Source organism: Tinamus guttatus, unplaced genomic scaffold (genome assembly GCF_059628265.1).
Source record: "Tinamus guttatus ecotype Peru unplaced genomic scaffold, ASM5962826v1 Tinamus_guttatus_pri_ptg000048l, whole genome shotgun sequence".
Classification (NCBI taxonomy): Eukaryota; Metazoa; Chordata; class Aves; order Tinamiformes; family Tinamidae; genus Tinamus; species Tinamus guttatus.
Window position 1 is genome coordinate 4,339,076 of NW_028288582.1, and position 26,509 is coordinate 4,365,584.

The 26,509-nt window shown below is 43.1% G+C and overlaps 1 protein-coding gene across 1 annotated transcript in view; it reads left to right on the top strand.

The window, feature by feature from the left end:
• BRF1 (BRF1 general transcription factor IIIB subunit) overlaps window positions 1–26,509 on the top strand; it is a 157,923-nt gene that overhangs the window by 94,896 nt on the left and 36,518 nt on the right. The window contains exons 12-15 of the mRNA XM_088539541.1: window positions 18,026–18,087; window positions 20,349–20,430; window positions 20,543–20,598; window positions 22,463–22,719. Coding sequence (XP_088395667.1) covers window positions 18,026–18,087; window positions 20,349–20,430; window positions 20,543–20,598; window positions 22,463–22,719 — 457 coding nt within the window. The remainder of the gene's footprint in view (window positions 1–18,025; window positions 18,088–20,348; window positions 20,431–20,542; window positions 20,599–22,462; window positions 22,720–26,509) is intronic.

Genomic DNA, 26,509 nt, shown 5'->3' on the forward strand with positions numbered 1-26,509 from the left:
TGTGAAGAGCTTGCTGCAGCCAGCATGGCAATAGGAGACCACCAGCTGCTTTGAGTGCAGGTTTTTGATACCTGAGCTCTTCGCCATGAATTACAGATGACACAATTTTCTTATTTAACCATGTATGTCACTCACTTATGAATGTTGCGTGTGCATGTGTTACTCTAAAATCTGTGTACACATTCTTTGGGGCAAGATCTTTGCGTTTCGTTAAAGGATAGGAATGCTGTAAATATGTTCCATATTCATGCAGTGAGTTACTAGAAAGGTTAGGGAAGGAAAACTAAACATGTAGTTGGCTAAAGGACTGTTAAGGGAGAAAAGATCTCCAAAGAACTGAGGAGAGGGGGTGAGGAGAAACCTGCAGTTTGTTGCAGGCATCAGAGGGAGAAATTTGAGGGCAAACGTAAGCCGAACCCTGTGAATATGTTGTTAGAGGCAATCATGGGTAGCTTTGTTAGCAATTTTCTAAAGGATTTGGTTTGTCAGAACAGAAATTCTCTATAGGAAAGTACATGCCAGTTTTGCCAGTAGTCCTAGTCAAGAAACACTGTGCTTGGATGTTCGGTGCTGTAGTCAGCAGTGGGTATCGGAGGTGAAGGTTTGGGTCCCTGCTCCACACAGAGCAGAGCGGTGACGTGACCCGGGCTTGGTCATGTCCCAGGTGAACGTCCCCAACGCTTCAGCTGTTGTTGGCTGACCCAACCTGGTTGTCCTGTTATCGCAGCTCTTTCAGGGGCAAGTCTGCTCCTCCTCTCCTCTCCTCTCCTCTCCTCTCCTCTCCTCTCCTCTCCTCTCCTCTCCTCTCCTCTCCTCTCCTCTCCTCTCCTCTCCTCTCCTCTCCTCTCCTCTCCTCTCCTCTCCTCTCCTCTCCTCTCCTCTCCTCTCCTCTCCTCTCCTCTCTTTTTTGTTTCTTAAAGTTCTGATGAGGAATTGGAAATGATTTAACATCTTGAAAGCTTTTCCAAGCTTAGTTACTTTTTTTCTCGGACTTGCCTGGCTCCTGTATCAACTCAGCTGTACAACAGCCAACAGACAATGTGTCTTTTTGTCTCCTGAATTTTTCTGATAAAAGCAGGACAGAAAATCAGTTTTATTCTCAATTTGAGTAAAGCAAAAGCTTTACGTTGCTTTGTGATGAGAAGCCTAACCTGCCTTTTAAGACCTTATCCTCCCTCGCTTGGGGAAAAAAGGCAAAAGCTGCTTTATCCTCTCTCACTTCTTGAGCCAGCTGCTGCCTGGAGGCCCTTTGGAGGAGGAGGCAGCAGTAGCTGCTTCTGCAGCCGTTGCTGAGAGCAGCTCAGCTAGGAGGAGAGGTTGGAGGTGCCAGGTGGGGGCTCTGGTGTGTCATTCTGAGTTTGATGTTTGATAAATGGGTGCTGCTGCATCAATACTATGTTTTAATGCTTTTTATGCATCGTCCTCCTTTGCATTGATGGGAGGTCCAGGTTGGCCATCATCTGCTGTACCTACTTTACGGGTGAGATTCATGACTAGGAGGGTTAGATCAAGCTGTCCAGAGAAAAGCAAGCAGGGAGAGGGGGAGAAACTCACCTGGGGCTTTGGAAATGATCCTTTCCCCATGCATAACTAGCAGAATTACAAAAACAGTTGTTCTAATTGAGAGACCTGGGCTTTATGGTTGATTCAGGTGCCTGAGAAGTTTTAAGCTGCAATGTAAGATTTTCCTGCTGTTGGGGCTTTTCTCAAGGCTTCTCTCCCATTTGCACTCAGTAGTGTCTAAAAAGTTGCTAGGTCACAGCGTAGGCTTTCAGTGACAGGATATGTTCATTGAAAATTGTCCCCTTCTTTCTAGCTGCTGATTCTCATGGCACCTGTGGAAACTTAGCCTTTTTGGGATCACCACCCCTCTCTCAAATCTTTTTTGAAATAGGCTGTGGATTAAAACAAAGTTGGAAGGTTGACAACACGGACATGTATAGGCACAACCCTGATAAAAGCCTGAATGACTCCCTGCTGGTAGGCGAATTATGTAACATTTCCTTTCGCCTGCCAAAATCTGAGCCTATTAATGATCACAGTTATTTAGATAGGTGATCTGTTTTCAGAAGAAGCAGACGTGCCTGCCCTACCTTTCTGTGGAGAAAGGAGGAAAAATCTTTCACCAAAAAACTCTGTGAAAACTGAAATCATGCATTAGAGAGTTGTGGAAAGTGCAGCGTGTGGAGACTACGGAGAAGACATTGAGTTCACACAGACGTCTAAGCGCTTCACAGAATCTTGTTGGAGCAATTCATCACGGTATTGGAAATGGCAGGAGCACAGGCCTAGGTTCAGTTCAGGGAGGCTTCATGGTCTCAGCTGTTACTGAGAATAAAGACTTGTTAACCCAGGTCGAGAAGCCACGAGACTTGCCCTTGGAAGAAGGCAGTGCAGGGCTGACAGATTTGCAAGGCTTAGCTACTCCGAGTTTAATTTGATGGACAAAAAGCCATGTGCGTTGCGGCGCTGGATCCTGACCACTTTGCATTTGTCCTACATTTTCAGAAAAAAAAGCTAAAATAATCCTCCACTTAGCGTTTAATTTTCTTGTGATACAGATTGAGCTGTTCAAGGAAATATCTGCAAGCTGAAAATCCAGTGATATGAACAATTTAAACGGCATGTCAGTTCTGTAATGATGGAATATTTTTCTGTAGCAGTTCAAGAAATTTTGCTTCTGTTTGGCAGCTTTGAATTTAGTTTGCAAAATTAGTTCATATATACTCTTAAGAATTAACTTGGTCAAACGCCTGCGTACTTCAGCTGTTTTCTTTGTTAGTCTGAAATCCCTAGGACTGTCATGATAGTCCAGGTAAATCAAGGTATATGTGTATATGAATTTGTTGGACTACAGACTTGTACAGCTGAATCCTGTAATTAGGGATTTTTCAGGCAAGACTCTATAGATAGTTGATAAACACTTGAGTTTAGCCTTATATGATAATAGTTGGACATTTTTGGTTTGCTAAATGCTTCTGTAGACTAAAATGGGTCTTTTATCCAGGAGAATAATGTTACTAATGTCGACACTGTTGGCAATTAAAAGTAATTTTGAAAACCAAATTTATTGCTCTGGTTCACATTTGAAATCATTTGTTTTTCAATATTACTTTAAGATTGCTTCATTTATTAGGTTTTTTTTTCTTATATGACAATGAGATAATTGCCATTTATTTTTTATTCTGTAAGCAACTATAATAAAAGTAGTCAAAAATAGACTCTGCGTTGACCTGAAGTCAGGGTGACCTGTCAACATGAGGCTACTGTAGTCTTCAGCTTTTCAATTTAAATTTTGTTTTCATATGTGCTCACTGGAATGCAAGCAGTAGGGCTGAAGTAATTGCTTTTAGAGTTTTCCGTGTTCATTAATTACAGTGAGGCAAAGCAGTTGAAAGTGGCAGCTAAAACCAGTTTTAGGTCGGTTACTAATAACAAAAATTGTGATCGTCTGTTTAGGATTGTGTGGGCTGTGTAGGGCCACGTTGGGTCAGAATGTCCACACTGGCCTGAGGAGCAAGTCAGGCTACGCTGGGCCAGTTAGCTGGGACTGGAAAAAGCTCCAATTCTCCTGATTTTTTGCAGCTAGGCTTTTCTAAAAGAAAGCAGAAAATGCATTCTTTTGCTTGCTAAGTTAGCATTTTTTTCCATGCTTTTGACATTTAACGGAATTACGTAATTTTTTACTCAAATAAAGGGAAGGCTCAGATTCCAAATCGAAATGTGTGTAGCTGTTTTCTGTGATGAGAGACCTAAACATTTACAACTGTGTAGTAGAAATAAGAGAATGAGGATGAAATAAGGGAGAGTGTGTAATATTGTTAAGTAGTACCAGGAAGAAACTTCAGGAACAATGATCTTGAGATAGGTACAAACTTGTAAGCCAGATGTAAACAGCTGTACAGTGGATGGAAGGATACTACCTCTTAAGTGCAATATTTGATTTGGTTATGGTGGGGAAACTGCCATGTGTTCACAGATGGCAAGGAAGTAAAACAGTTCTCTGTGGCCAATTTGTAATGGTTGCATAAAAACAAGATGAATGATTGATTTTAGAAGTAACTCTCAGTATTCTCTGCTGTTAAGGGAAAAAAATGCAAATCTCATTGCCATAGATGGCAGGTATTGAATTGCAGCAATATCCTTGTCAACATGAGACTGTGTCAGCAGTGTCAATATTGTATTCTGTCAGTACTTTTCACTGTATAAAACATACTTAAATGAGAATGTGCTTTTCCATAAAGTTTATTTTTGCATCTTATTTTCAAATTGGATTTCATTGCATTTGACGGAAGTGTTGCTTTCCTTGCCTCTGTAACAAGTGTCCCACAACCAAGTAATTTCAGTCATGTTAAGTTCGGCTCCAAGCTCAAAGATGAAGTTCTTTTCTAGGCCGTTCTGCCTGAATTTTATCCTGGATTTTAACTCTGAGCACCAGATGTGATGTGCTGGGTGCAGCTGACGGAGGTTAAGAAGGGTCTGTTTGACCCGCTCATCACTTCCCCTGCAGATCCCTTGGCCTAAGTGCACATGTAGTTGCCCCATACCCTGGTTCTATCCAAAATGTCCCAAGTTCATACGAATATTTTTAATAGCAGTGTTTTTTAGCTGAAGGTCATTTTGGCAGGAGCAGATTAGGGAATGACGCCTTGCTGGGCACAGCGGCCGGTCCTAAGGAGGCAGCCCCAGCGGCGGGGAAGGGCCGGGGCCGGGTGCCGTGGACTGGAGGAAGGCGTGCGCTCAGAGCGCGCGGCGCTGTCCTGGGCGCTGTCCTGGGCGCTGTCCTGGGCGCTGTCCTGGGCGCTGTCCTCGGCGTCACGGAGGCCTTACTGAGCACCCACTTCTGCTGTTTGAGCCGCATTCCTGCTGTGTCAGTGCACTGCGCTTCAGGCTCCCAAAAGGCAGAGGCCAGCGTTTTGGTTCCCCTCGTGTCAAGCCCGGGTACTGTACAAGTGGGCCTGTCCGACAGAATCCCTCATAGGCTCTTCTTTATGATTTCAAAATTAGTCCAGGAAAAGATGCATTTTCTGCCTTTGCGATAGCTATTTTAAGTCACACAAAGGTTAATTGTTCAGACCCATGGACTGGAATGGGTAATTTTAGATATGCTGCTGCCGAGCACTGTTATGTATGCGGAGCCTTGGTGTGGGGAGCAAGGTTGGTACTTGGAGTTCAGCTCGAGAAATGCAAGGTGTATAAATCTGTGAGTGATGAGGAAGCTTGATGTAACAAGGTGGAAAGGAGATTGCATTCTCATGAAAAACAGTGCTCTTTTTAATTTAAAGTTTATTGCCTTAACCAGACTTTCAGAAAGCTTGCATGAAACTCCCTTGCCTTCATATGGGCTCGTGAAGTATTTTGTCTGAAACAGAAAATTTAATATTGAGGCATTTGGAACATGGAACATTTTTTGTGAACAAGTAATTTAAACAGGTACTAATATGAAATGGTATTGTACTTGAAAGGATACAATCCATGCACACAAGCAGGGTAGAATATCACTGGGAGCAATAAAAATCCAGGAATTCTTCATACTGCTTTCATTGCAAACAAATTTTATGGTATGGCCTGTGAAGCAATTGAAATGCAAAAAGCTGGCACATCACTAGCTTGATAATTCCTCATGCTAGCTACAACTTATTTTCTGTACAGATGTCCCAAATTCTTTCTTTCTATCGCATTAAAGCTTCTTGTCTCATTCCATTTCATGCCTGCCTCAAATGCAGCATTTTTTTTTTTAAATTGTTGCACCACTTTCTGGTGTATCTTTTTAAAAGTTTGTATCTGATGGAATCTAGCTGCCGTTTTTTTATCACAGGGCTTACCCTGGAACTCTTAAAAAGCTCATTTTCAAGAACAGTGCTTCCTTGAGAGAGCACTTGGCTGATATATCAATAATTATGTAGTAACAAAGCAACTCTGTAAAAATGGCACCTACTTACTGAACAGATTGGTTTGCAGAGCCAATGGCAAAGATAAATGTTTATTACATTTTACTACTTTTGGTCTTGCAGATGCAATACAGCTATTTTCTTTCTGGTGCAAGCATCACGAGGACTAATTTCCAATTGTGGAATGTGTATGGTAATAAGGACGTATAACTAGCGAAAGTCCAGATTGACTTTCAAATACCAGCTTGAGTTTGCAGTGCTGGCAATTTAGACAAAATAAACAAAGAAAAAAATATTTTATTTCTTTGCTTAACCAATTTTTTAAACAATCATTGGGACAGAACACACATGGAACCCTGCCGTGTCGTGTAGTTACTCTTCAGAATATGATACAAATTAAATGCGACTAAAACCAAACTGTATTAATTTTTGGCTCCCAAAATTTGGCAAGCTTCCTCATTCTCCTTGCGGAGTCCAAAGATTTCTACTTTTAATTTTACTACAATATAGAGAAAAATGTAGTGTCTAAAAATAACAAAAACCTGACATTGTTTCCTTGTTTTCTTTTCTTTCCTCTTTTTTTTTTTTTTAATGCCAGTATAATTAATGCTGCTATTTAGATGACCATGAAATGTTCAAATCTCTCCGTTTGGGAAAAGTGGGAAATACTTAGGCCTGTAATTTTGTATATGGACCAGTAGCCGTGCAGTCACGGCAGTCAGTGGACCCACGGCATCCTGGTTGACAGCAGGGTCCGTGCAGGGGGGAATGGTCCATAAAACCACGCTGGAGAGACGCCTGGAGAGCTGAACCCTGGCGAGCAGAGACGCTCGGGTCGCTGTGTCGTGGCCTCGGGCAGGGCCCCGTGGCACCGGCTGTCGGGTGGCGCTCGTGGGCTGGGTGCAGGACGCGCCTGCAGCCTTGGCTGCCCGTCAAGCCGTGTCTTACTGTAAGCGCTTACGTGTCGCCTTACAGAGCTCTGCTGAGCGAGCGCCAAGAGCCTCTCCAAGTCACAGATTCCCTCTTTCCCACCGCCAGGGAATCACATGATTTGGCCGCTCTTGAGCTTGACGTTGTGCAGTTGGTTCCTCTTCCAAGAGGTCCCGTCGTGGGAGAGCTCCTGCTTCCCGCTGCTCCCGGGACGGTCCCGGCGGCCGCAGCTCCCAGCTCCGCGGTGCCGGTGGGAGAGCGTCGCTCCCTCTTGTCCACCCACGTCCTCTGCTCTAGAGCCCCGTTGGCTGCCACCTCCTCCAGGTCTTTGTGGCAGCTTCTGGCTGTGTCAGCAAACGTTTTGAACCTGGATTATTCATTTTAATTGGCAGCCATTGACAGTAATGTTTCTTTGCCAGGATTTATTGTAGCGTTTAAAGATTTTTATGTTGATTTTGATGGCATGAAGGAAATTGCATGGGAATTTTAGGCTGGACTTTATTATTCTCTGCCATATCTAGCTAATAAGATTCACACTCTTATTCTTTCAGGAGACAGGTTTTTGTCTGTGCATCTTGCTCACTCTTCCCTCATCTATGCCTTCTGCCAGCCCATTTTCCCGTGCTTATTTCACTGCACAGTTAATGATGCTTAATCCTCCTGTGGAAGAAGTTTGCCCAGTTAAAGCTAGCATACAGAGCACTCCTTCTCACTCGTATCTAAGGAAATAAAATACAAATAAGCAGCTATTCCACAGAAGAATAAGAGCTAGGAAACGAGGAAGCTAGGTCCAAATTTGAAAAGATGCTCTGGTGGTTTTGGTTTCGTTTAGTAATAAAGGAGTAGTAAAATGTTGCTAAATCTTATTTTCTGAGCATAAGTTGGTCAGGTTAGTTAAAAATGAACTTTCATGACTTCTAAGAAATCAGTATTGCATTAAATGCTGAGTGCTTTTAAATGAACTGGTACATGAAATGAGCATCTCTGTCTCCACCTGAGCTAAGAACACATGGTCCTGTTTCTGTGGATTGCATCCATAATGTGGTATGTTATCATGAACTTAGGTTAAACCTTTGGGGACAGCATCATTATCCAATTAAATAAAGGAGACCAACTTTGATATTATGCCATATGCTGTAAAATAAAATGCTTGCATGGCACAGAGAGCCATGAATTCTCTCACTTTATGTGAGACGGGGTTGTGATTGGTGACCTTCGTCCTGCCTCAGCAATACCAGGGTTATGTAGAGGCCTAATATGATTATATAAAGAATAAATTACACTTAATGGACTGCAGGACCTTATCTTTTCTAGCGTGTTGAGACTTACTAAGATTTTTCTAACCCAATCCTTTCACATGTTTATTTAATCTTTCGTGTGCATATAACCCAGAGAAGGTTGGCAGGTTGGTGCAGACCTGTGAAGTTAGCAACACAGGACGTAGCTGTGACATTGAGATCTTCAGAACCCGCTTGGACGCAGTCCTGTGCCACGTGCTCTAGGTGACCCTGCGTGTGCAGGGGGTTGGACTAAATGATCTCTAGAGGTCCCTTCCAACCTTAAGCATTCTATGATTCTATGATATAATGACATATTAAATATATTCCTATTCCTATGTAAACTTTATGTACATCAGTAACATGTTCAGATGAGTCAGAACGAGAGGTTCTACCGCCATATGGCTGGCCTCTCTGGTAGCCATAGGCTCGAAAGGCTGGAACTGCCTCTGTTATTTATGGGTGAATCCTGTTGCTGAGCTTTGCGGGGGACGGCTGCTTTCTTAGCTCTGCAGAAATGGTGGCAGACAGAGCCTCCTTCTGCAGTGCCTGGGGAACGTGGAGGACTCTCCTGCAGGAGCTTCTCCACTACTTTCTTGTGTGGATCAGAGGGCATTGCCATGCTGTGCTGCTGCATCTCGAGCATATGGAGCACACATGCTAATTATACTGTGCTTATTGCCTTCTCTGCAAATGCCAAGGCCTTGGAGCCTCAGAGCCGCTGCAGGCAAAATATTAAAATCCTCCACCACTGTCTACTGCGCATCTGGGAGAATGCTCACTAAAATCCCTAAAAACATCTGGGCAGAGGAGGAGGGGGCGAGTGCACGTCCTCTGGAGGCGTTTGAAGTGTGGTGTCTGGGGCAGGATGTTGTGATGTGACCTGCCATGCTCCGCTGCTGCCAAGGCCTGGTGCCGCCTGGGCACTGCTCGTCCGTGGGGCTGCAGAGATCCTCTGTGCGTCCGCACGGCTGCCTGTGCAGACACAAAACCGTCCTCGTCCCTGGGACAGAGCTCCTGGGCAGGTTTCGTTTGCCTTCAGAGCAAGATGGAGAAGTACTTTACCGCCTGCTTGTTTCTGTCGTTAGGCATGACCAGGGCAAAAAGGCAGCACTTTGTTTAACATAAAGCAGTGCAACCTCTGTGATTTTCAAGTAAAGTGTGGTCTGTGCTGGTTGCAGCCGTGTGCTGCAAGGCAGAGTAAGGCTCTGAACGCAATTCTCCAGCTGCATCTCTTCCTTCCAGGTTTGCACACCTAAATGGAGGTGCTGGTCACTGAACCGCAGATTCAGGATCTTGCTCTGTGACTTGTCTCTGTCCCATGTCTCTGATATTCCTGGCTGCAGGAAGGACAGCTCAGTAGCTGTTCTGCATCCATGTCCACTGCAGCAGCCCTGTCCTTTGGGACTGTTTTCCACATAACAATTTCATTTACAAAGCTTTTGTTTTTTGTAGGAGAGCTCCTACCCTTGCCTGACAATCTACTGGAATAAATAATAATAATAATAATAATAATAATTATAAACTTTTCTTCTCTTTGCTTTCCCCTTCTCTGTAATTCACTGCTTGCTATTTTCATTAGCACTGAATGAGGGGAGAAGCTGGGTAACAAAATGAGAAATTTCTTACCTGATAATTTTCTTCCAGTTAACAGCTTCTCTCACCATCCAGCCTGCCTGGATAGCATTGCAAATGACCAGAATACAAATTGACTTTTTCCCTCTGAATGAAGACTCAGATATATAATTTAATACACTATATTAGATTGTTGTCTCAATGCTAATAATTGCCTGCTGAAGCATTTGAGTCTGAGGGGGTTGTGGCAGCCTGTGTTGAGCTTATTGCCCAAATGATTGTAGGTCAGCCCTGAGCTTCGAAGAGACCCCGCTGTTGCTGGGAAAAGATACGAGTTTATTAGAAGAAAAATGATCGATGGAAAGTTTGACTTGTTCCTCCTTCTCATTTGCATGAGCCAGGTTTCTTGGTAGGTGGATTTTAACTGGGAGGAGTTGGTGGTGCCGATCGCTGTAGCTGGGGGAAAGGAAAGCAAAGGGGGATTGCTTCAGCGGGAGAACTGGCACATGGGGGTTAAGTGTATGGGATAGCTGTGGCCTTTAGCTGTCTCGAGCTGGCCTGAAGGAACATCCCCGGAGGTGTGGGAGTTTGGGATAAGAGTGCAAGGATAAGTATAGTAACACTGACGTGGTGAGAGATGTGGCAGGGTAAGGCCAGGCTCTGTTTTGCACTTCATCATGAGAGTTCAGATGTATTTCTGTTCAGGGAAGCTTGCTCCAGTTTATTGGGCCATCATCAGAGCCAACCTTGAATTTTTAGTGAAGACCTAAGAAAATAATCATAGAATCACAGAATGTTTAAGGTTGGAATGGACCTCTAGAGGTCATCTAGTCCAACCCCCTGCACACGCAGGGTCACCTAGAGCACGTGGCACAGGACTGCGTCCAAGCGGGTTTTGAAGATCTCCAGAGAAGGAGACTCCACAACCTCTCTGGGCAGCCTGTTCCAGTGCTCTGTCATCCTCACTTAAGAAAAATTTCCTTAAGTTTCTGTGGAACTTTTGGTGCTTCAGTTTGTGGCCATTGCCTCTAGTTCTGTCGGTGGCCACCAGTGAAGAGAGGCCAGCACCATCCTCCTCACTGCCTCCCTTGAGGTACTTCTAGACACTGCTCAGGACCCCTCTCAGCCTTCTCTTCTCCAGGCTGAACAGGCCCAGCTCCCTCAGCCTCTCCTCATAGGGCAGATGTTCCAGGCCCCTGATCATCCTTGTGGCCCTGCGCTGGACTCTCTCCAGCAGCTCCACATCCCTCTTGTACTGTGGAGCCCAGAACTGGACACAATACTCCAGATGCGGCCTCACCAGGGAGGAGTAGAGGGGCAGGATCACCTCCCTCGACCTGCTGGAGATGCTCTTCTTAATGCAGCCCAGGATCCCATTGGCCTTCTTGGCCACGAGGGCACACTGCTGCCTCATGGTCAACTTATCATCCACCATGACACCCAGGTCTTTCTCTGCAGAGCTGCTCTCCAGAAGGTCAGTCCCCAGCCTGTACTGGTGTCTGGGGTTATTCCTCCCCAGGTGCAGGACCTTGCACTTGGCCTTGTTGAATTGCATGAGGTTTTTCACCACCCAGTTGCCCAGTCTGTCCAGGTCCCTCTGGATGGCAGCACGGCCCTCTGGGGTATCGGCTACTCCTCCCAGTTTGGTATCATCAGCAAACTTGCTGAGGGAGCACTCTGTGCCTTCATCCAGGTCATTGATGAATAAATTGAACAGGACTGGACCAAGGACTGACCCCTGGGGGACCCCACTAGCCACAGGCCTCCAACTAGACTCTGCACCGCTGATCACCACTCTCTGGGCCCTGCCATCCAGCCAGTTCCTAATCCATCTCACTGTCCACTCATCTATCCCACACTTCCGGAGCTTGCCCAGAAGGATGTTGAGAGGGACGGTGCCAAAAGCCTTGGTGAAGTCCAGATAGACGACATCCACCGCTCTCCCCTCGTCTATCCAGCCGGTCATTTCATTATAGAAGGCTATCAGGTTAGTCAAGCAAGATTTCCCCTTGGTGAATCCATGCTGACTACTCTTGAGCACCTTCTTGTCCTCCACGTGCCTGGAGACAACGGCCAGTATGAGCTGTTCCATTTGGGGAATTTTAATCAGCTAAGGTCACCTCTAAAATGTCGTATTTTGACTCTCTTGCATCTTGCTAGCTTAAAAACCATGTGTAAACATGAGTGCATGTATTTATTTTTTTCCCAAGTAGATTCAAAAATTTTTAAGGATAATAATACAAGCAAAATTCCAGGATTTGCTTTCAAGTTCTCAGCACTGCAGAGCTCCCTGCCTCATTTTCTTTGGGGCAGGGAGGGCAGTTCGCTGCAGGTATAGATGTGGTTCTGAACAACATGTGCGTCCTGCTGCTCAGGGGGGCAGCTGCTGGCCAGGTCAGGATCCTGGGGCTACTAAGTGCACTTAGTCCCCGCAGCAGGATCTGGCTACTTAACCTGCAAGCTGCAGTTGCAGAAATGGCGCTTCAACACTTAAACATAAAACCAGCTGTTCCCTTTATAGCTGGCTCCTGTGCAAAGTGCTTGCTGCTTTACATAGTGATCTGGCAGCACAGAAGAAGTGACTTGGAGGCTGTGATCATAGCGTGGTTTCCTTTGCTGCCTGCTCTCCAGAGCTTAATACAGCCATAGCCCTCTGCGTGAGCTACAGCAACACTTTGCACTTGCCGAGTTTGAAGAGGGGAGCTGATTAAGATGCTGGTCAGTTCTTCTCCCTGGCCTTTCCCTTTATATAAACTGTTACTGTTGGATACCCCTGCAGGGATTTAAAAAAATGCAGAAAACACAGGCCAGAAGGCACCAAAAGGGGGAAGACTGGGGGAAGGGAAACAAGAGAAAAGATGCCAAGAACAGCATAAAATCCAGTGGAGGAAAATACAGCAGGGAATTGGTGACTTTTTTTTTCTAAAGGAGATGGAAACCAGCAATAAGTAGGAGAAAGCCTCTGCCTTTGTAGTCTCCATTTGAAAAATGTCCCAACTTTTCCATTCAGAACTACAAAGGCAAGAGGGCATGAGGGTGCAGAAGAGTGCCTGGGTCCGAGTGTACCTGGCCTCACGTTGTGCCTTTTGCTGGAGGAGCTGCATGTCTGTGCTGTCCGTGCTGGGGACAGAAATCACCGTTGGAGATGACTCGTGTCTGCGTGCCAGCGCCGGGCCCGTTCCGGCGCCTCGGAGCTGAAGAGCGTCGTCTGGGACAGCAGACGGGTACGATGAGCCATGGTCAGTGTGTCGAGAGCAGCCGTCCAAGCAGTGGAGATGCAACCGTGATGGCAAGAACTGTGATCTTAAAGAGCGTAGTGTCAAGTGGGTTGCATAAGGGGTTCTCTTTATTTTTTATTTTTTGCTCCATTTTCAAAAGGTGTTAAAGGGACGCAGACATGAAAGAAGAAAAACATCTGCTGCTAGTTTTGAGGACAATGTCAAGATGTTCTCCAGTTGAAAAGCTTAACTTTCAGCTGTATTTATTTTGGGAGGCTGAAAGGATTTTTTCCTAAGGGCTTTTTTTAAAATTTTTTATTTTTTATTTTTTTTACTATGCAGTTCCATAAGCACGAGCTTACCTTCTCTAAAAAAATATCTTGGAATCCGAGGGCACTCTTTATTGCAGGATCATTCTCCCTCTACCTGCTTTAAAGTATATGCATCTGTGGAGACTTTCAGAAGGAACAGAATAATTAACTCTTTCTGTAATTAGTTTGCAAGCTAACAAATTTGTGTGTCTGCCAGACTGGAGGCCTAACCTTTACCTGAATACAAAATGTGTATGTGAAGTTTGCTCAGGTCCTTCGTGGAACATGGGATGAAACAAGAGAATTTTTATTTCTGGTATGGGTGGACCAGAAAAACAGCAATTTTTTTTTCCAGTTTGAAAGTGAAATGTGTGTTTGTAAGGCCTTGGTTTCCAAGGAATCCGGTTGGGACACCTCGTGCCGCGTGTGGGGATGTGAGGGGAGCCTGAGGAGGCCTCGCTCCTGGGCGCGCTCCGAGGAGGCCCCATTTGCACCAAACAGGAGCTGGGAAGTGAGAATCCCTGTTTGTGGGAAGACCTAAACGTCGTACAGCTGCCAGGCCTTGCTCACAGTAACGGGAAGGTGTGTGGAATTTGTTGTATCAGATGAGGCTTTTTCCTATGTGTTTTTTTACCCCTCATTTGCCCCTTCCAGGCTTTGCCTCTCCTCGGTCGGTCTGTCAGAAGCCTGAGCGCGAACGCTCGCCGTCCCTGTGCCGGTGTCTGCTTGCTCTTAAGAAGCAAGGAGGCTGGAAACTTGGCTTCAGCCGGACAGGCCCCCTTAACCTTGCCTTGGCAGAAGGAAATAATAATGTGACAGGCTTCATTTATCTCCCTGCTGTATGCATGGCCTCGTGTGCTCTGCAGTCACTTAGAGCAAAATTCTGCCATTGAACTGGCACTGTCAAGGAGCAGGCCATGATTTCCAAGGTGGGCTCAGGTAAGATAAAAAAAGCAAACATCTTCCCTGCAGTATGGAAGTGCCATTCGTGTATCTTTGCGACGCACGCTTTGTCATTACATATGATTAGTTTTACTCCATCCTTACATTTTCCTTTTTGTTGGAGGTCTATTCTTGTATTGACGGCTCGGGATGACATTGCCAGGAATGGGGGGACATCGGAGCCTTTGGCAGCCGCAGGATGAGAACTTCAGGGTTTCAGCTCAAAAGTGGTACCAGCGCCCCTCATCTGGGTACCTGCAGGAGCAGCGTGGCCCTCCTGGGTTTCTGAGATCATCTGCACAATGTTTTAATTCCTCCCGGGGGAGCAATAATGAATCTGACTATTTCTGATGCCTGTGCTCAGGACTGGGGCCTTTGGTTTGTTGTTTAAGCATTTTTTCTTAACAAAAATACCCCTCCTGGCTATTTTTAGTTTTGCTGTAGTGCGGCGCCAAAGTGTTTTGAAATGCTCTGTGTTCTTGTTGTCCAGCATCACAGGGAATAGGTAGAAGAGCCCTTTGTTTGAACTGGCTCAGTTCTCCCACTGCTCAGAAATCATGTGGCAAGGATGTATGTGCTGTGTGGGACAAGAGCACCGAGTGCCTCCTGTTATATAAGCTGCAGAGGATTTCCTGAGGAGTGTTCAGCCCTCATTGCTGTCTGTAAGGAAATCCTCTTATCTGGGCAGCGCAATAAATAGTTCTGCCTCCTGCAGCAGAAAGAGAAAAACACATTCCTAAAACGCCTGTTTTTCAAAATGTGAGTTTTTAAAATACATCAGCTAGAATTATTTTGCAATAAATCCCTGTAATATCATGCTACATATACATTTAACTAGATACACAGAGGTAGAGAGGGAGGGAGGTGGAGTATTCAGAGAGGCTTTAGTGAGCGCTGAGTAATGATGGGAACAGTAAATAATCCTCCAGGTTTACAAACCCAATCCAGAATGTCTGTGTGTAGCCCTCACGTCTGTTAAAGCTGCCTGGCAAAGACGTTAAGGGCGGTTAATAAAGGGCTATTTTTTTTTGCTTTGTGTTTTTAAATATTGTGGGAGCTGGCGAGGTGACAGTGTTGAGTTACAAGAATGTAACTGATCCAGGACCTTGACTGAAAACTCTGGAAGCAGCCATCCTCCTCCGGTTGCAATAGAGAAATGAGGTGAGTGAGGAATAGGCCGCCTCTTTTCTCTAGTCTGAAATGGATTCAGGGGTTTTGTTGTTTTTAATGCAGAACTTACTTGTTTTTTGGTCCGCGTCCTGCAATAAAGTCGTCATTCTTCTTAACTGAAGAAATCCGTGGTGTAGGAGAACTGTGTCACATGACCTTGGTGCTTTTAAATAAGCTTTTAAGAGGTTGGACCAGATGTTGGCCACATCTGTGTTTTCATTTCATTGAAAATTTCATTTCAAACCTTTTATTAAAGGAGAAGATGATCATTTAGAAATCATTTTGAAAAGTTTAGCAGCTGGGAAGGTCTTTGTGGCACGTAAAAAGTGAAGGGGCATGTTTTGTGTGCCCTGGCGTGAGGCATCCTCATGCTGGAAATGATGGCTGTGGAAAGCTTTAGATCAAGATGGATGAGTTCATTTTTGAATTACCATCCTGTACCTAAACTTAGGGTTTAGGTTTTTTTTGTTTTAATGGAAGTGCTATACTAGGATTTGAAGACATACCTTCTTTTCTGAAAAAGTTCTTGAATTTAATGAATATCTATCACGTTGGCAGCAAAAAGGACTGCTCGCAAGCAGAGTGGACACCCTTCAACTACTCCCTGTATGGCTATTTTGGGGTCTAAGAAGTGCTTCTGGTGTATAACTTGCTTCTGGCATTTTCTCTGCAGTTTACCAGTTGGCGAATGAGTTTTCCGTCCCCGTTGCTAATTGATCCAATGAGAAAAGCTGGCACCTAATTCAGTAACAAGCTCTATTTAAAATGACACATGAAATTGTGCCTAGTGCCTGAAATGACATCATTTTCAGTCTGGGTCTATAAGGAAACAGACATCTACTGTACTGTGACATATTAAACTTTAAATCTCTGATCCAAAAATATAGCAGCGTATAGGAGAAGCGAGGTGCTTAATGATGAAGAAAAGCCATTGCAGCGTGATTTCAGTGGGGGTATTTTTATTATTCGTAAGATGCTCTGGCAGTCTTTGCCACAAATGATTTGGGGATGTGCAGGAGTCTGTGTTAAGCTGAGCTCTGACTTGGGTCCAGAATAGTTCTCCAACACAGGCACCAAATTTTGTTTTTCTAGCCTGAGATTTTAAAAACCTACTAGTGATTTTTGAGGATGGTTCCCTTTTTCAGGCCTGTGTAAATATTTGCTATTTCTGTTTATCCACTGAAGACAGGGGAAAAAAAATCCATTTCTTTAGTCAGTTAACCCAAAAGTAAAAGGTTTCTTGGTTTCCCAAAAATCTTGATAGAGAAAAGGGGCAGATGAAAGAAGAGGGGGAGACAAGATCCTTTTTGTGCCTCAGCGCAGCAGTGAAAACTCCTGTTTTAATCCCATTTCTGCACAAACTCCCTCAGACTAGGAGATAAATTATTCTGGCCTGGGCGCACTCTGCTTTTGAACTATCGTGTTTTGTGCAAGGAATGAAACTTTCCATGGATCTAGGTTTGCAATCTCTGGGAAAGGCACCTTGGTCACCTCAGTGCAGTATTTACTCCTCTTTTTCCGTGAATATGTAATGCCCTGGTCCCCGTGCTTTGAGCAACTGCTTTAAATGTTTGAGTTTTGTCAAAGAGAGGATTATCTGGCAACACTTGTGTTTCCTACCTTGGCTTGTTTCCACTCAAAACTCAAGGCCATGCATCTGCAAACCTGCCATGGGATCAACAGGAGCCCTGCACCATCCAAGCACCACCTTTCTTGCTAGCTCTGTGTTTGGGGAAAAAAAGAGAAATTGGGATAACCAGGCAATTCAGAGCTCTTGAGGAAAAGGGAGACATGTAAGCACAAATGGGGAACAGCAACCATGAAGGTGCCAAGCTGTTCTGCAACACTTTATTTTTTAGTTTGCGGATTGTTTAAACTTACCCTTATTTATTTATTTGTTCCTGCAAGAAAACTGATTATCACTTGCCCAATCCTTATGAAATAAACTAGAGATGACCAGGTTGCTTCCTTCCTCAGAATAAGTTTTCCTTGAATAATTTGTTTTCTTCTCTACCTGGACTGCTTTGAGTGCATTATCACTGTACATTAATCTGATGTGGAAAACCAGTTTTTGATGCTCTAAATTATGCAAGTACTTAATTAGGCCTCAGTTTTGTGCTGTTGCACTTTTTAGTGGCTAGCATAAAAAACCTTCTGTTTTCAGAAATCTTAGTAAATATAAAACTATAGAGTAAAATTGTAATCAAGGAAACTCATTAATGTTGATAATTTATATAGACTGTTTAAAAGTTATTTTGAAATTTGGAAATGTTTTAATAATCCTCATTTTCCACATGGAAAAAAAATAACATCTTTTTTACAGAATTGATGTGGGTTAAGTGGTTTCGAAAAATCAGATGATAAGTCAGTGTCAAGATTAAAGGCATGGGAGGACTATCAGCATGATGTAGTGTTCACTGGTCCATGCTGCTTCCCTGATAACCAAAATGTTTTCTAAGTCATAACTTACAGACAACTTCTTGACCTGTGGGCTCCGACAGAAAAACTCACGTTACCACAGAAGAAAAATGGTGTCATCTCACTAAAATGTCTTCCCCGGCTTCACAGGGACGGTTTGTGGAAATGCCCAGCAGATTAATCGCACTTTCTTTCAGACTGTGGCAAATTTTGTCACAGAAGAAGGGGAGGCCCGTGGGGTCCCCGTGAGGCGGCGGCCGCCCCTAACTGCCTCGTGTTCTCTCCCCGCGCAGGTGACGGCGCGGGCGACGGCGAGCTGGACCTCAGCGGGATAGACGACAGCGAGATCGACAGGGTAAGAGCGGGGTAAGAGCGGCTCCCCGGCGCCTCACGCCCTTGGGCTGTGTGGGAGAAGGGGGATGGCTGCTGCTCCGGCTGTCCCCTCCCTGCCCTCCGCCCCGGCCGCGCTCCGTTTTCCACAAATGGAGGTTCGGGTGGTTTTGGCGCTTGGGTTTCAAAACGAATGTTCATGCCAGCCCTTGAGTTCAGCCAGTTCCTGGCCCGTTTTATGCATAAGGGCTGTTCCTGCTGGAATAATTGTGTTTTAGAACATCCTTTACTCTTAAGAAGGACTTTTAACAGTTTTTTTTGTGTGTGTGGCTTTAAATTTATTATTTAATTAAGATGTCCTCGCCATAGGATGCTGCCATGGAAACCGAACTGCAGAAATGGCCTGCACAGCTTCTGTGCTCATTCCAAGCTTTCTGCAGCATTTTCTCTGTTTATTATTATTTGTGTGCCAGTCGATATCCTTTACTGTATGGCCCACATATAAGTGACAGACAGCTGTGAAAAATAACTTATTGAAGGTCACCCAGCAGGTCAACACTTCAACACCAGACAGAGGCCAGCTCTTCTCCACTTCAGCACGCTGCTTTGAGGGGAAATAATGCTAATGCTACCGCCCCGTTAGGAGTACTAAGTCTTTGCAGAGATAATGCTAAGAATTTAACTGGATCTGCAGAATATTGTCGGTGATGGGTGAGTGAGTAGGAGAGCTTGGAGGCTTTCAGCAGTGAAAGTGAATTTGTCAGGCTGGCAGTTAGCAAAAGTGTCTTGTCCATGGAGTGAACTGGGAATGGAGGTGGGAAGTCAGCTTGGTGCACAGGGGGCAAGGAGCACGTAAATGTGAAACCTCATGGAGGTGATTTTAATGTTATTCCATATAGCAGGTCCGTAATTTAAACAAAAGCTGGGAAAGAGCAAACAGATTTTCACCTCCTTCTAGCCTCTGCAGTGAGGTCATAACTCTGCTTTTATGATCTCACATTCATTTCCATGGCTATAGACTGTAACATTGTGAGCCCAAGATTATGAACTCTCTAAAAGTGTAAGAAGGATGAATAAGGGAGCTATGAGGAAGTGAGTTTTTACTGTTATGACCTGCCTCTAATAGAAGCAGATGAAGCAGTGAAAATATTGGCCTGATAAAGCAGTGCTAGCGTTGTGGTTTTGTTTGCCTTGTTTGTCCTGATGGGCAGGACTCCTCCCTGTGCTGCTTCCATTTCATTACAGCGATTTTTCTCATAAAATCCTGAGGTGCACCTTTTACTTTGGAGAAACTCTGCAAGGCTAAAAAATAGAAAATGTAGAAATGTCACATTGTTCTACTAGCACTTAAATATCACTTACAAGTTTTGGGTCAGCTCCATGAAGCTCAAGTGTCTTGTTCAGAAAGGATGATCCAATTTGTCATCTGCATCCTGTAGAAGTTTCTCATACCCAGAGAGTATCAGAATTAGGGAACCTTTGCTAACTTGGGCTAAACATTGGCTTGACTTTTATACCTAAGTAATTGGAGAAAAAGATCCCCTCCCTTCCTTCCTGCCTCCCTCCCACCCTCTCTCCCTCCTTTTTTGTGTCTGTCATTCTGTCTGTAACTTATCTGAGTAGTTCTAGGTGTCCTTTTCAGTTCCACACATGCTAATGATGTTATTGAGACTAAATGGAAATAACTGAAAAAATTTAGATACAGACACTGAACCCAGTTCTCCCAAAGCTGAAGGACTAACATACCAACAAACTAAACCAAGTTCATCCACACTGACGTGGCAGTGAACTAATAATCTTAATAACTGTGCCTAAACCCTCACAGAAACCTAACCAGAAGACACATGTTTCTGTTTTGCTATCACAGAGCAATGGTTTCCATACTACTTTGAGTTACAGACCACCACCAGTACACAGAATTACTTGCAGACTGCTGTGTTGCCATGGTAGTCTCATCTGAAAAAGATCATGGAAACAGGATCACTCTCTAGGTTAATTATGGACCACTTACAATGAGTCCTGGATGGCTGTTGCATTGGCCACCCCATCATGGTCTGGAAACCACTGGCTAACACCACTTTTTTAAAACCTGCCATTGTTTCTGCTAGCTTCAGAAGTTACAAGAAGTGCTCTGATTCTTACCTCTTGGTTATATTTTCCTTTGTTAATGTATTTTTAAAACCAGAATGTGAGTAGCCCTTGCCCGTGTTTTTTTTCAATTCAGTTTTTTTCCTATGGTTTTCAAGTTGATTTCTGAATGTAGATGAATTTTGTTTTGCCTTTTAGTATATACTTAATGAAGCAGAAGCTCAGATAAAAGCAGAATTGTGGATGAAAGAAAATGCAGATTATTTGAAGGAACAAAAAGGTAAGTCATATAGGACTGAAATTCCTATGATTCCTAACTCCTTTTGGCCAGTGTTGCTGAAACATGCAGTCTATGTAATCTTCACGCTGGTTACCCTTTTGTCATCTTGCAGAAAAAGAAGCAAGAATAGCAAAAGAAAAAGAACTTGGGATTTATAAAGAGCACAAGGTATAAAACTGTGTACTAATTGTGTTTGTTTGAAAATGTCCATCTGTTGATCACCTGCATGTAGGATGTATGGGGATAATGGTTCAGGTCACCACTAAACAAGCAAAACTTATTATATGTCTACATGTTATTGAAATGCAAGGCTCTAAGTTTTCAGGTGGTGAGTAAAACACTTTCTTTTTGCCTGAACTTTTTTTAAAATTGACTATTATGAGAAAATGCTTTGCACTGCAAATTCAGAGCTAGCTCACTGCATTTATGATTACTCTCCTAATTGCTTGCTTATTTAAATATAATTCTTAAGACATGCCTTTTTTTTTAACGTGTGCATGTGGAATTTGTTTGTACTTGCCATAACTTCAGTAAGTAGTTCTCTGGGCTGTTACAATAATTTCTTTCTGAAGAACTGAGCGGATCTTTGTTACAGTAACTTGAAGGAATATTTTGTTCTACCTTTCATGAAGAATGTGACATTTATGTTAGCAAATGGCATGTCCTGTCTCCACATTGAGCAGTTTAAAGCAGCCTAATTGGTCGCATATTTGCAATTTACAGCATTAGTATTTTGTGTAATTGAGCAAATGACAAGTCAAATCTGTGCACAATCTTCCATATGCAACTAAAAATCCATGTTAGCTTTTACTGTGTATATCCTATATCTTTTTTTTTTTTTTGGACTAATGAGAAAGACAGGGTTTCCTTCTTCCCCCAGGTATTTCAACAATAAAAACAAAACCAGACAATGAACCACTGTTTTATGCCTCAGAGTTCCTCATTCATCCTGCACTTACAGAGGCATGGCATTCTACCAGCACTTTTCAAAATTGTATGACTCTTTGGCATAGAAAAGTAGCCCAGACACCCACCTTTTTGTTCTGACAACATAAGAGTTTTTCTGTAACTCAGTATTGTTTCTGACAGCTGGAGTAGAACTTGATTAATATAGTGCTTTCCAGTTTCAAGGTAGCACTTGACCCATGTAGGTAAACAGAGGGGCTATTATACATTAGAAAATAAATCTCCTGCAGAGTTTGGTGTTAAAACCTCCTTTTAAAAAGGCAAATGCTGAATGAGAAACAGAAGACCTTTTCTGTCCACCTACCCAGGCATGAGACATGGATAGGAATGTTCTCCAGTGTCATCTCTTTGCCTGAGTTGGGACAACGTCAAACAACCAAGCTTAATGTTAGACTTGGGCTTGCGACACTTGGCAAGATGGGGAGGTCTCCTGTTGTGTGCAGGTGACATCACTTCTGCACTTGGTGTGCATCTATAACATCCTGTTTCTTCCCCTTCAGCCAGTCCAGGTTTATAAAGCTGCATCTGATATTCTTGGCCTTTTCAGTCTGGCGGAACAGCTAGGTGAATCTTCCCACTTTCAGACTTCATCTAAAATATTGTTGTAGTTTTCATACAGCCTTATCGGAGATGGGCGGCTAATCCATCTTGACTGTAATTTTGAAGGCGATTTTAGTGGGAGGAATTTCATTATTTACCCATGGAGTGATTTTATCAGGATCCCAGTTCCTGTAACAGGAGTACATGCCTTTTTTCTTTTTTCTCATGTGTGAGAAATGGCCCCTGTTTCTTTTGTGGCAATGCAAATACAAAACACTGATTTACGTGAAAGAATTTGTAATAAACTGTGTGGGCATTTGGCAAAAAAAAAAAATACAAGAGGGTGCACTTATCTCTTGGAGAAAAGAGATCTCCTGCCCCATGGCAGATGGCACCGACTGCAGGTGAACATCACCACCCACCTTATCCCCTTGGCAGCAGCACCTGTACCAGGACTGCACATTGCCCTTTGGTTTCCAAAAAATGCTGTTTGTGTCTACATTACTAATTTTATATTTTAATTAAGCCAAAGAAATCTGCAAAGAAGCGGGAGCCGATTCAAGCCAGCACAGCAGGAGAAGCAATTGAAAAGATGTTAGAACAGAAGAAAATCTCAAGTAAAATTAATTATAATGTGCTAAGGGACCTGAACAGCAAAGGAAGCAACACACCAAAGAAAGAGGATGACAGCACCGATGACAGCACCAACACCAAGAAGCTGTCGAGAAGAAAATCTATTGCCAGTAGGAATATAGCCAACCCTGTAAACAGTGTGGGAAAAAGGTACTGCAATTGTTCATTTCTATCTCTGTCTGTGTGACTGTCTATGCATCTTTCTGAGCCAGACGATGTAGGTACTGAAACATTTGTTTGAGGCTAAAATAATGTTGAGGCTCTGTTTTTATTTATTTTGCCCGCAGCGCTGCGGTGGAACCTTATTTATAGCTCACATATGAGAGGACTGTTTCGGTAGAGTTAAATCATCATGGAGGAAAAAAAAACACAAAAAAAAAACCATGAGTGGAAATCCCTAAATGTGAATCTTCAGTCATGGGCTCCTTTTCTCTCTTATATCCCTGACATTTGTTGTCCTTCTGCATTCTCCTGTCTGCATTCACTGACATGACACTAAATGCTCTAAAGCTTTGGCTTTTTGCTTGATTTGAAAAATATAGTTCCCATCTGTTTTGACAGCTAGCTGTTTTGATTAGCTTTTATTTTAGTTTTATTCCAAACTTTTGTTGTTAATTGATGACACAAATATAAAGCTGTACAGTAAATACGCTTGTCGGTTTTCTCGTCTGCATTTGCAAATGTTTTATAGTGTGATGAAAGCTACTATTTTAATGAGTAAAATACTCAGCCTTGCTGGGCAGATTTGTAGTGTGCTCTGGAGTGTGTAGGGAGATGGATGTGTGCTATCTGCAATATTCAACGATTTTATTAGTTTTCAGCTTATGAAATCACATCAGATGATCTTTTGAACAGCCTCCATATACAGGAATTTTGTATTTGGGTGCCCTATACTTAGTTGTTGCCTGCAAGATGTAACTTTTTGCTCCAGGAGTGCAGGCCTGATGCCACAAGGAAATGTAGGTTTTTATTTCAAGAATTTTAGCTGGTGTCTCTGTGCTGCGTTGCAATGGTGGATGGGAGGCAGGGAAGGGGTTTTCTGGAGCGGTTTGGGAAAGCTGCAGCTCTGGCTGCCACCATGTTCCCGCAGCAGAAACTGCTCGTCCTGGAGCTGCCGCAGAGCTGCCCCCTTTTAATCCTAAAGGAAGTGGGGCTTGGGAGTGGGAAAGGGTCTGTTCAGGCCAGCATGGGGGATGGAGTCACCTGGACCAAGAGGGTCCGCAGCAGCTCCGCAAAGCCAGCGTGTGCAGGTGAGAAATGCCTTATTCTGGCGTGATTCGTAGGGTTCTTCCTCTGAGCCAAAAATGAGGACTGCTTGTGCAGCCTTGCTGTCACCAGGACACAGATTTTCATAATGTAACAAACTTATTTTTTCCCCTGTTCTTTCTTCAGTATTTTACCCTGACGACTTCACCTTCCTACAGCTTCTCACCCTTCCTAGCAAAACCCTTTCTTTCCAGCTCTTTGCTCACTGAGGATTTTAGTCCCCCATCTAAGTTTCTCCTCACAGAAGATCTAATGACCCAGGCCCACATGTTTTCACTAGCGAAGGACAACAAAGATGTGTTAGGATTAACTGCCAGCACTTAAAATCAGTCTTAGTTCTGGTATTTGTAGTAAACTAGGGCTCCGATTCGGTTGTCTGCAATGAAACCGTGCGATGGGAAGCAGGGGCTTGGGAGCATCCCGTGACATTTAGCCGTAAGGGTGACATCGAGCTGCTTTGCTGCATCTCTGCCTTGTCTCCCCACAGGGTTGGGGCACTCGGTGCTCGTGTTGAAGTCAGTGTTCAACAGGTGCCAAACACGTTGGAAGCGCACGCCATAAATATTTAATTTAACAGTGGTGCAACTTGAAAAGGTTTCTGAATAAATACAAATCAGTATTTTCCAAAAGCAGGTAATAAAGGATGTTTATTTTCCCCCTTGAGAGCCTAAAGTACGTCCTCAAGATGCGCAGCAGAGTTTTCTGATGATGATTAGCAGATCTCAGATACAATAAATTTTGCAGCAAGACTCTCTAGGATACAGACAGATACATGGATTAGGACGAATTTGCACTCCAGAAGTAGGCAGTATTCTTGCTTAAATAATATCAAGGTTGTGGGAAACCATTAGTAGTTTTTTTTTTTTTTTTGCTTACAATTAAAGATTTATGAAATACTTCTGATTTTTTTTTTGCTAGTCGTCTAAATGCCATGCCTTTTAAATGGCATGCATAAATTTCTGTGTTCAGCATTGTTCTTATGTGCCATGCATTCATTTCCTTTGTTCAGCATTGTTCCTCTGAGAGGTGAATGGCTAAATACTTCTCCAGCGATACAAAAATCATGGTAATTTATATGCAATTAATAATAATGCAAACCCTGTGCATTGCTCATTGGAAAATGAATGAAGCACATAATATATCTGTAGCCAGGAGACTTTTGCTGAGATGTTGCAAACCATTTTGGTTTATAGTGATTTACAGTCCTGCATGTTTATGTGTCTTAAATATTTAGTAAGCTGCATTTGACTGCAGAAGCACCTTGCTTCAATCCAGTCCTTCCTTTCAACTGAGTTACAGCCAGATTTTAAAGAGCTACTGATTGAGTCCCGTGCGATCCCATTTGAAAGGTACCAAAACCAAGCACTGTGTACTGGACAGACCAGGAAAAGAGTGCTGGAGTTTGGTGATTAAAACAGAGGTAAAAAAAAAAAAAAAGGCACAGTTAGTTCTGGGGAAAGGATCTGGAATATCTGGAATATGTGTCCCAGCCACATATGGAGTAATCTCTGTGTGCTTCTCTCTCTCTCTGTCTCTCTTTTTTTTAATGTTGCAAAAAATAGCAGTTAGAGTTTTAATCAGTTACATTATTGGGGGAAAAAAGCATCTGTTTACTGAGGATATAATGATAAGCAAATTTTGCAGTTTTGGAAAAGGTTGCTGATTTCTGTCACATTAGTGAACATTGGAATGCTAAGCATGTTTCAGGAACCGTGCTTAAACTGCATATTCTTTCAGTAAATGGCCCTCTTAATATAGCTTTATTATTTAATATAACTTTAATACAGCTTTATTTGGTTCCAAAGACAGTAGAATTTATCTGCATGTTTTTTCATTTAAAAATCCTAATTTTGAAATCTTAGAATTGCTTGCTTTCTTTTTCCTGAATTTTTGATTTAAAAAGTACTTTCAAATGATTATTTTAAGGCTCATGCAAGGCTCTGTGTTTTTAGAGGATATCATTATTTTCAGAAGGAAACTGTATTTCTGAGGAATTTTCCTTACCATAAATTTTATACTGTTTCTGAGTTGAAGAAAAAAATTCCCAGAATTATTCTGGGGTTGTACTCAATGCATCTGGTAGGAAACTGTTAGTAGGAAACTGGCAGTGTAGGGAATTTTAAGATAGCTTATTTTGTGTAAGTAGTTTTCATTACTTCTCTTAGTGCCTTTTCTTTTGGATGCAGTGGGTATCAAGACTGGTGTTTCATAAGAAAAAGTCATTTCATTTTCAGCACGTTACGGAGATGTGGCACAGTAGATGTTAGGATAATAGATGTTGCACCTTTAATTTCAATTACCAGCTACACAGTTTATCTTCACTACTGTCTTCTGTGCTTATGAAACAGGTGTCATATAAGTATAATGTGTTGAACTCCTGGAAAATAATAATTGCCACTTTGAGCTGCTTAAAACTTAAACTCTAGTTAGAACAGAGTCATGCTCTCGAGTTCTCCAGGTCCAATAAAGAGGGGGTTTAGGCCTGAAAGCTTTTGATTAGAAACTTAATAATTTATTTTATATTTACTTGACCTGAATTTTATGGTGTTACTTGTGAAGTGAAATCTGTTGTACCAAGAAAATGTTGGAAGGAAAAAGCCTTTCAAGTCACTACTTTTTAAAAAAAATTGAGCCTGTTTATTGCTATGTACTTGAAATTGGTAATGATATCAGA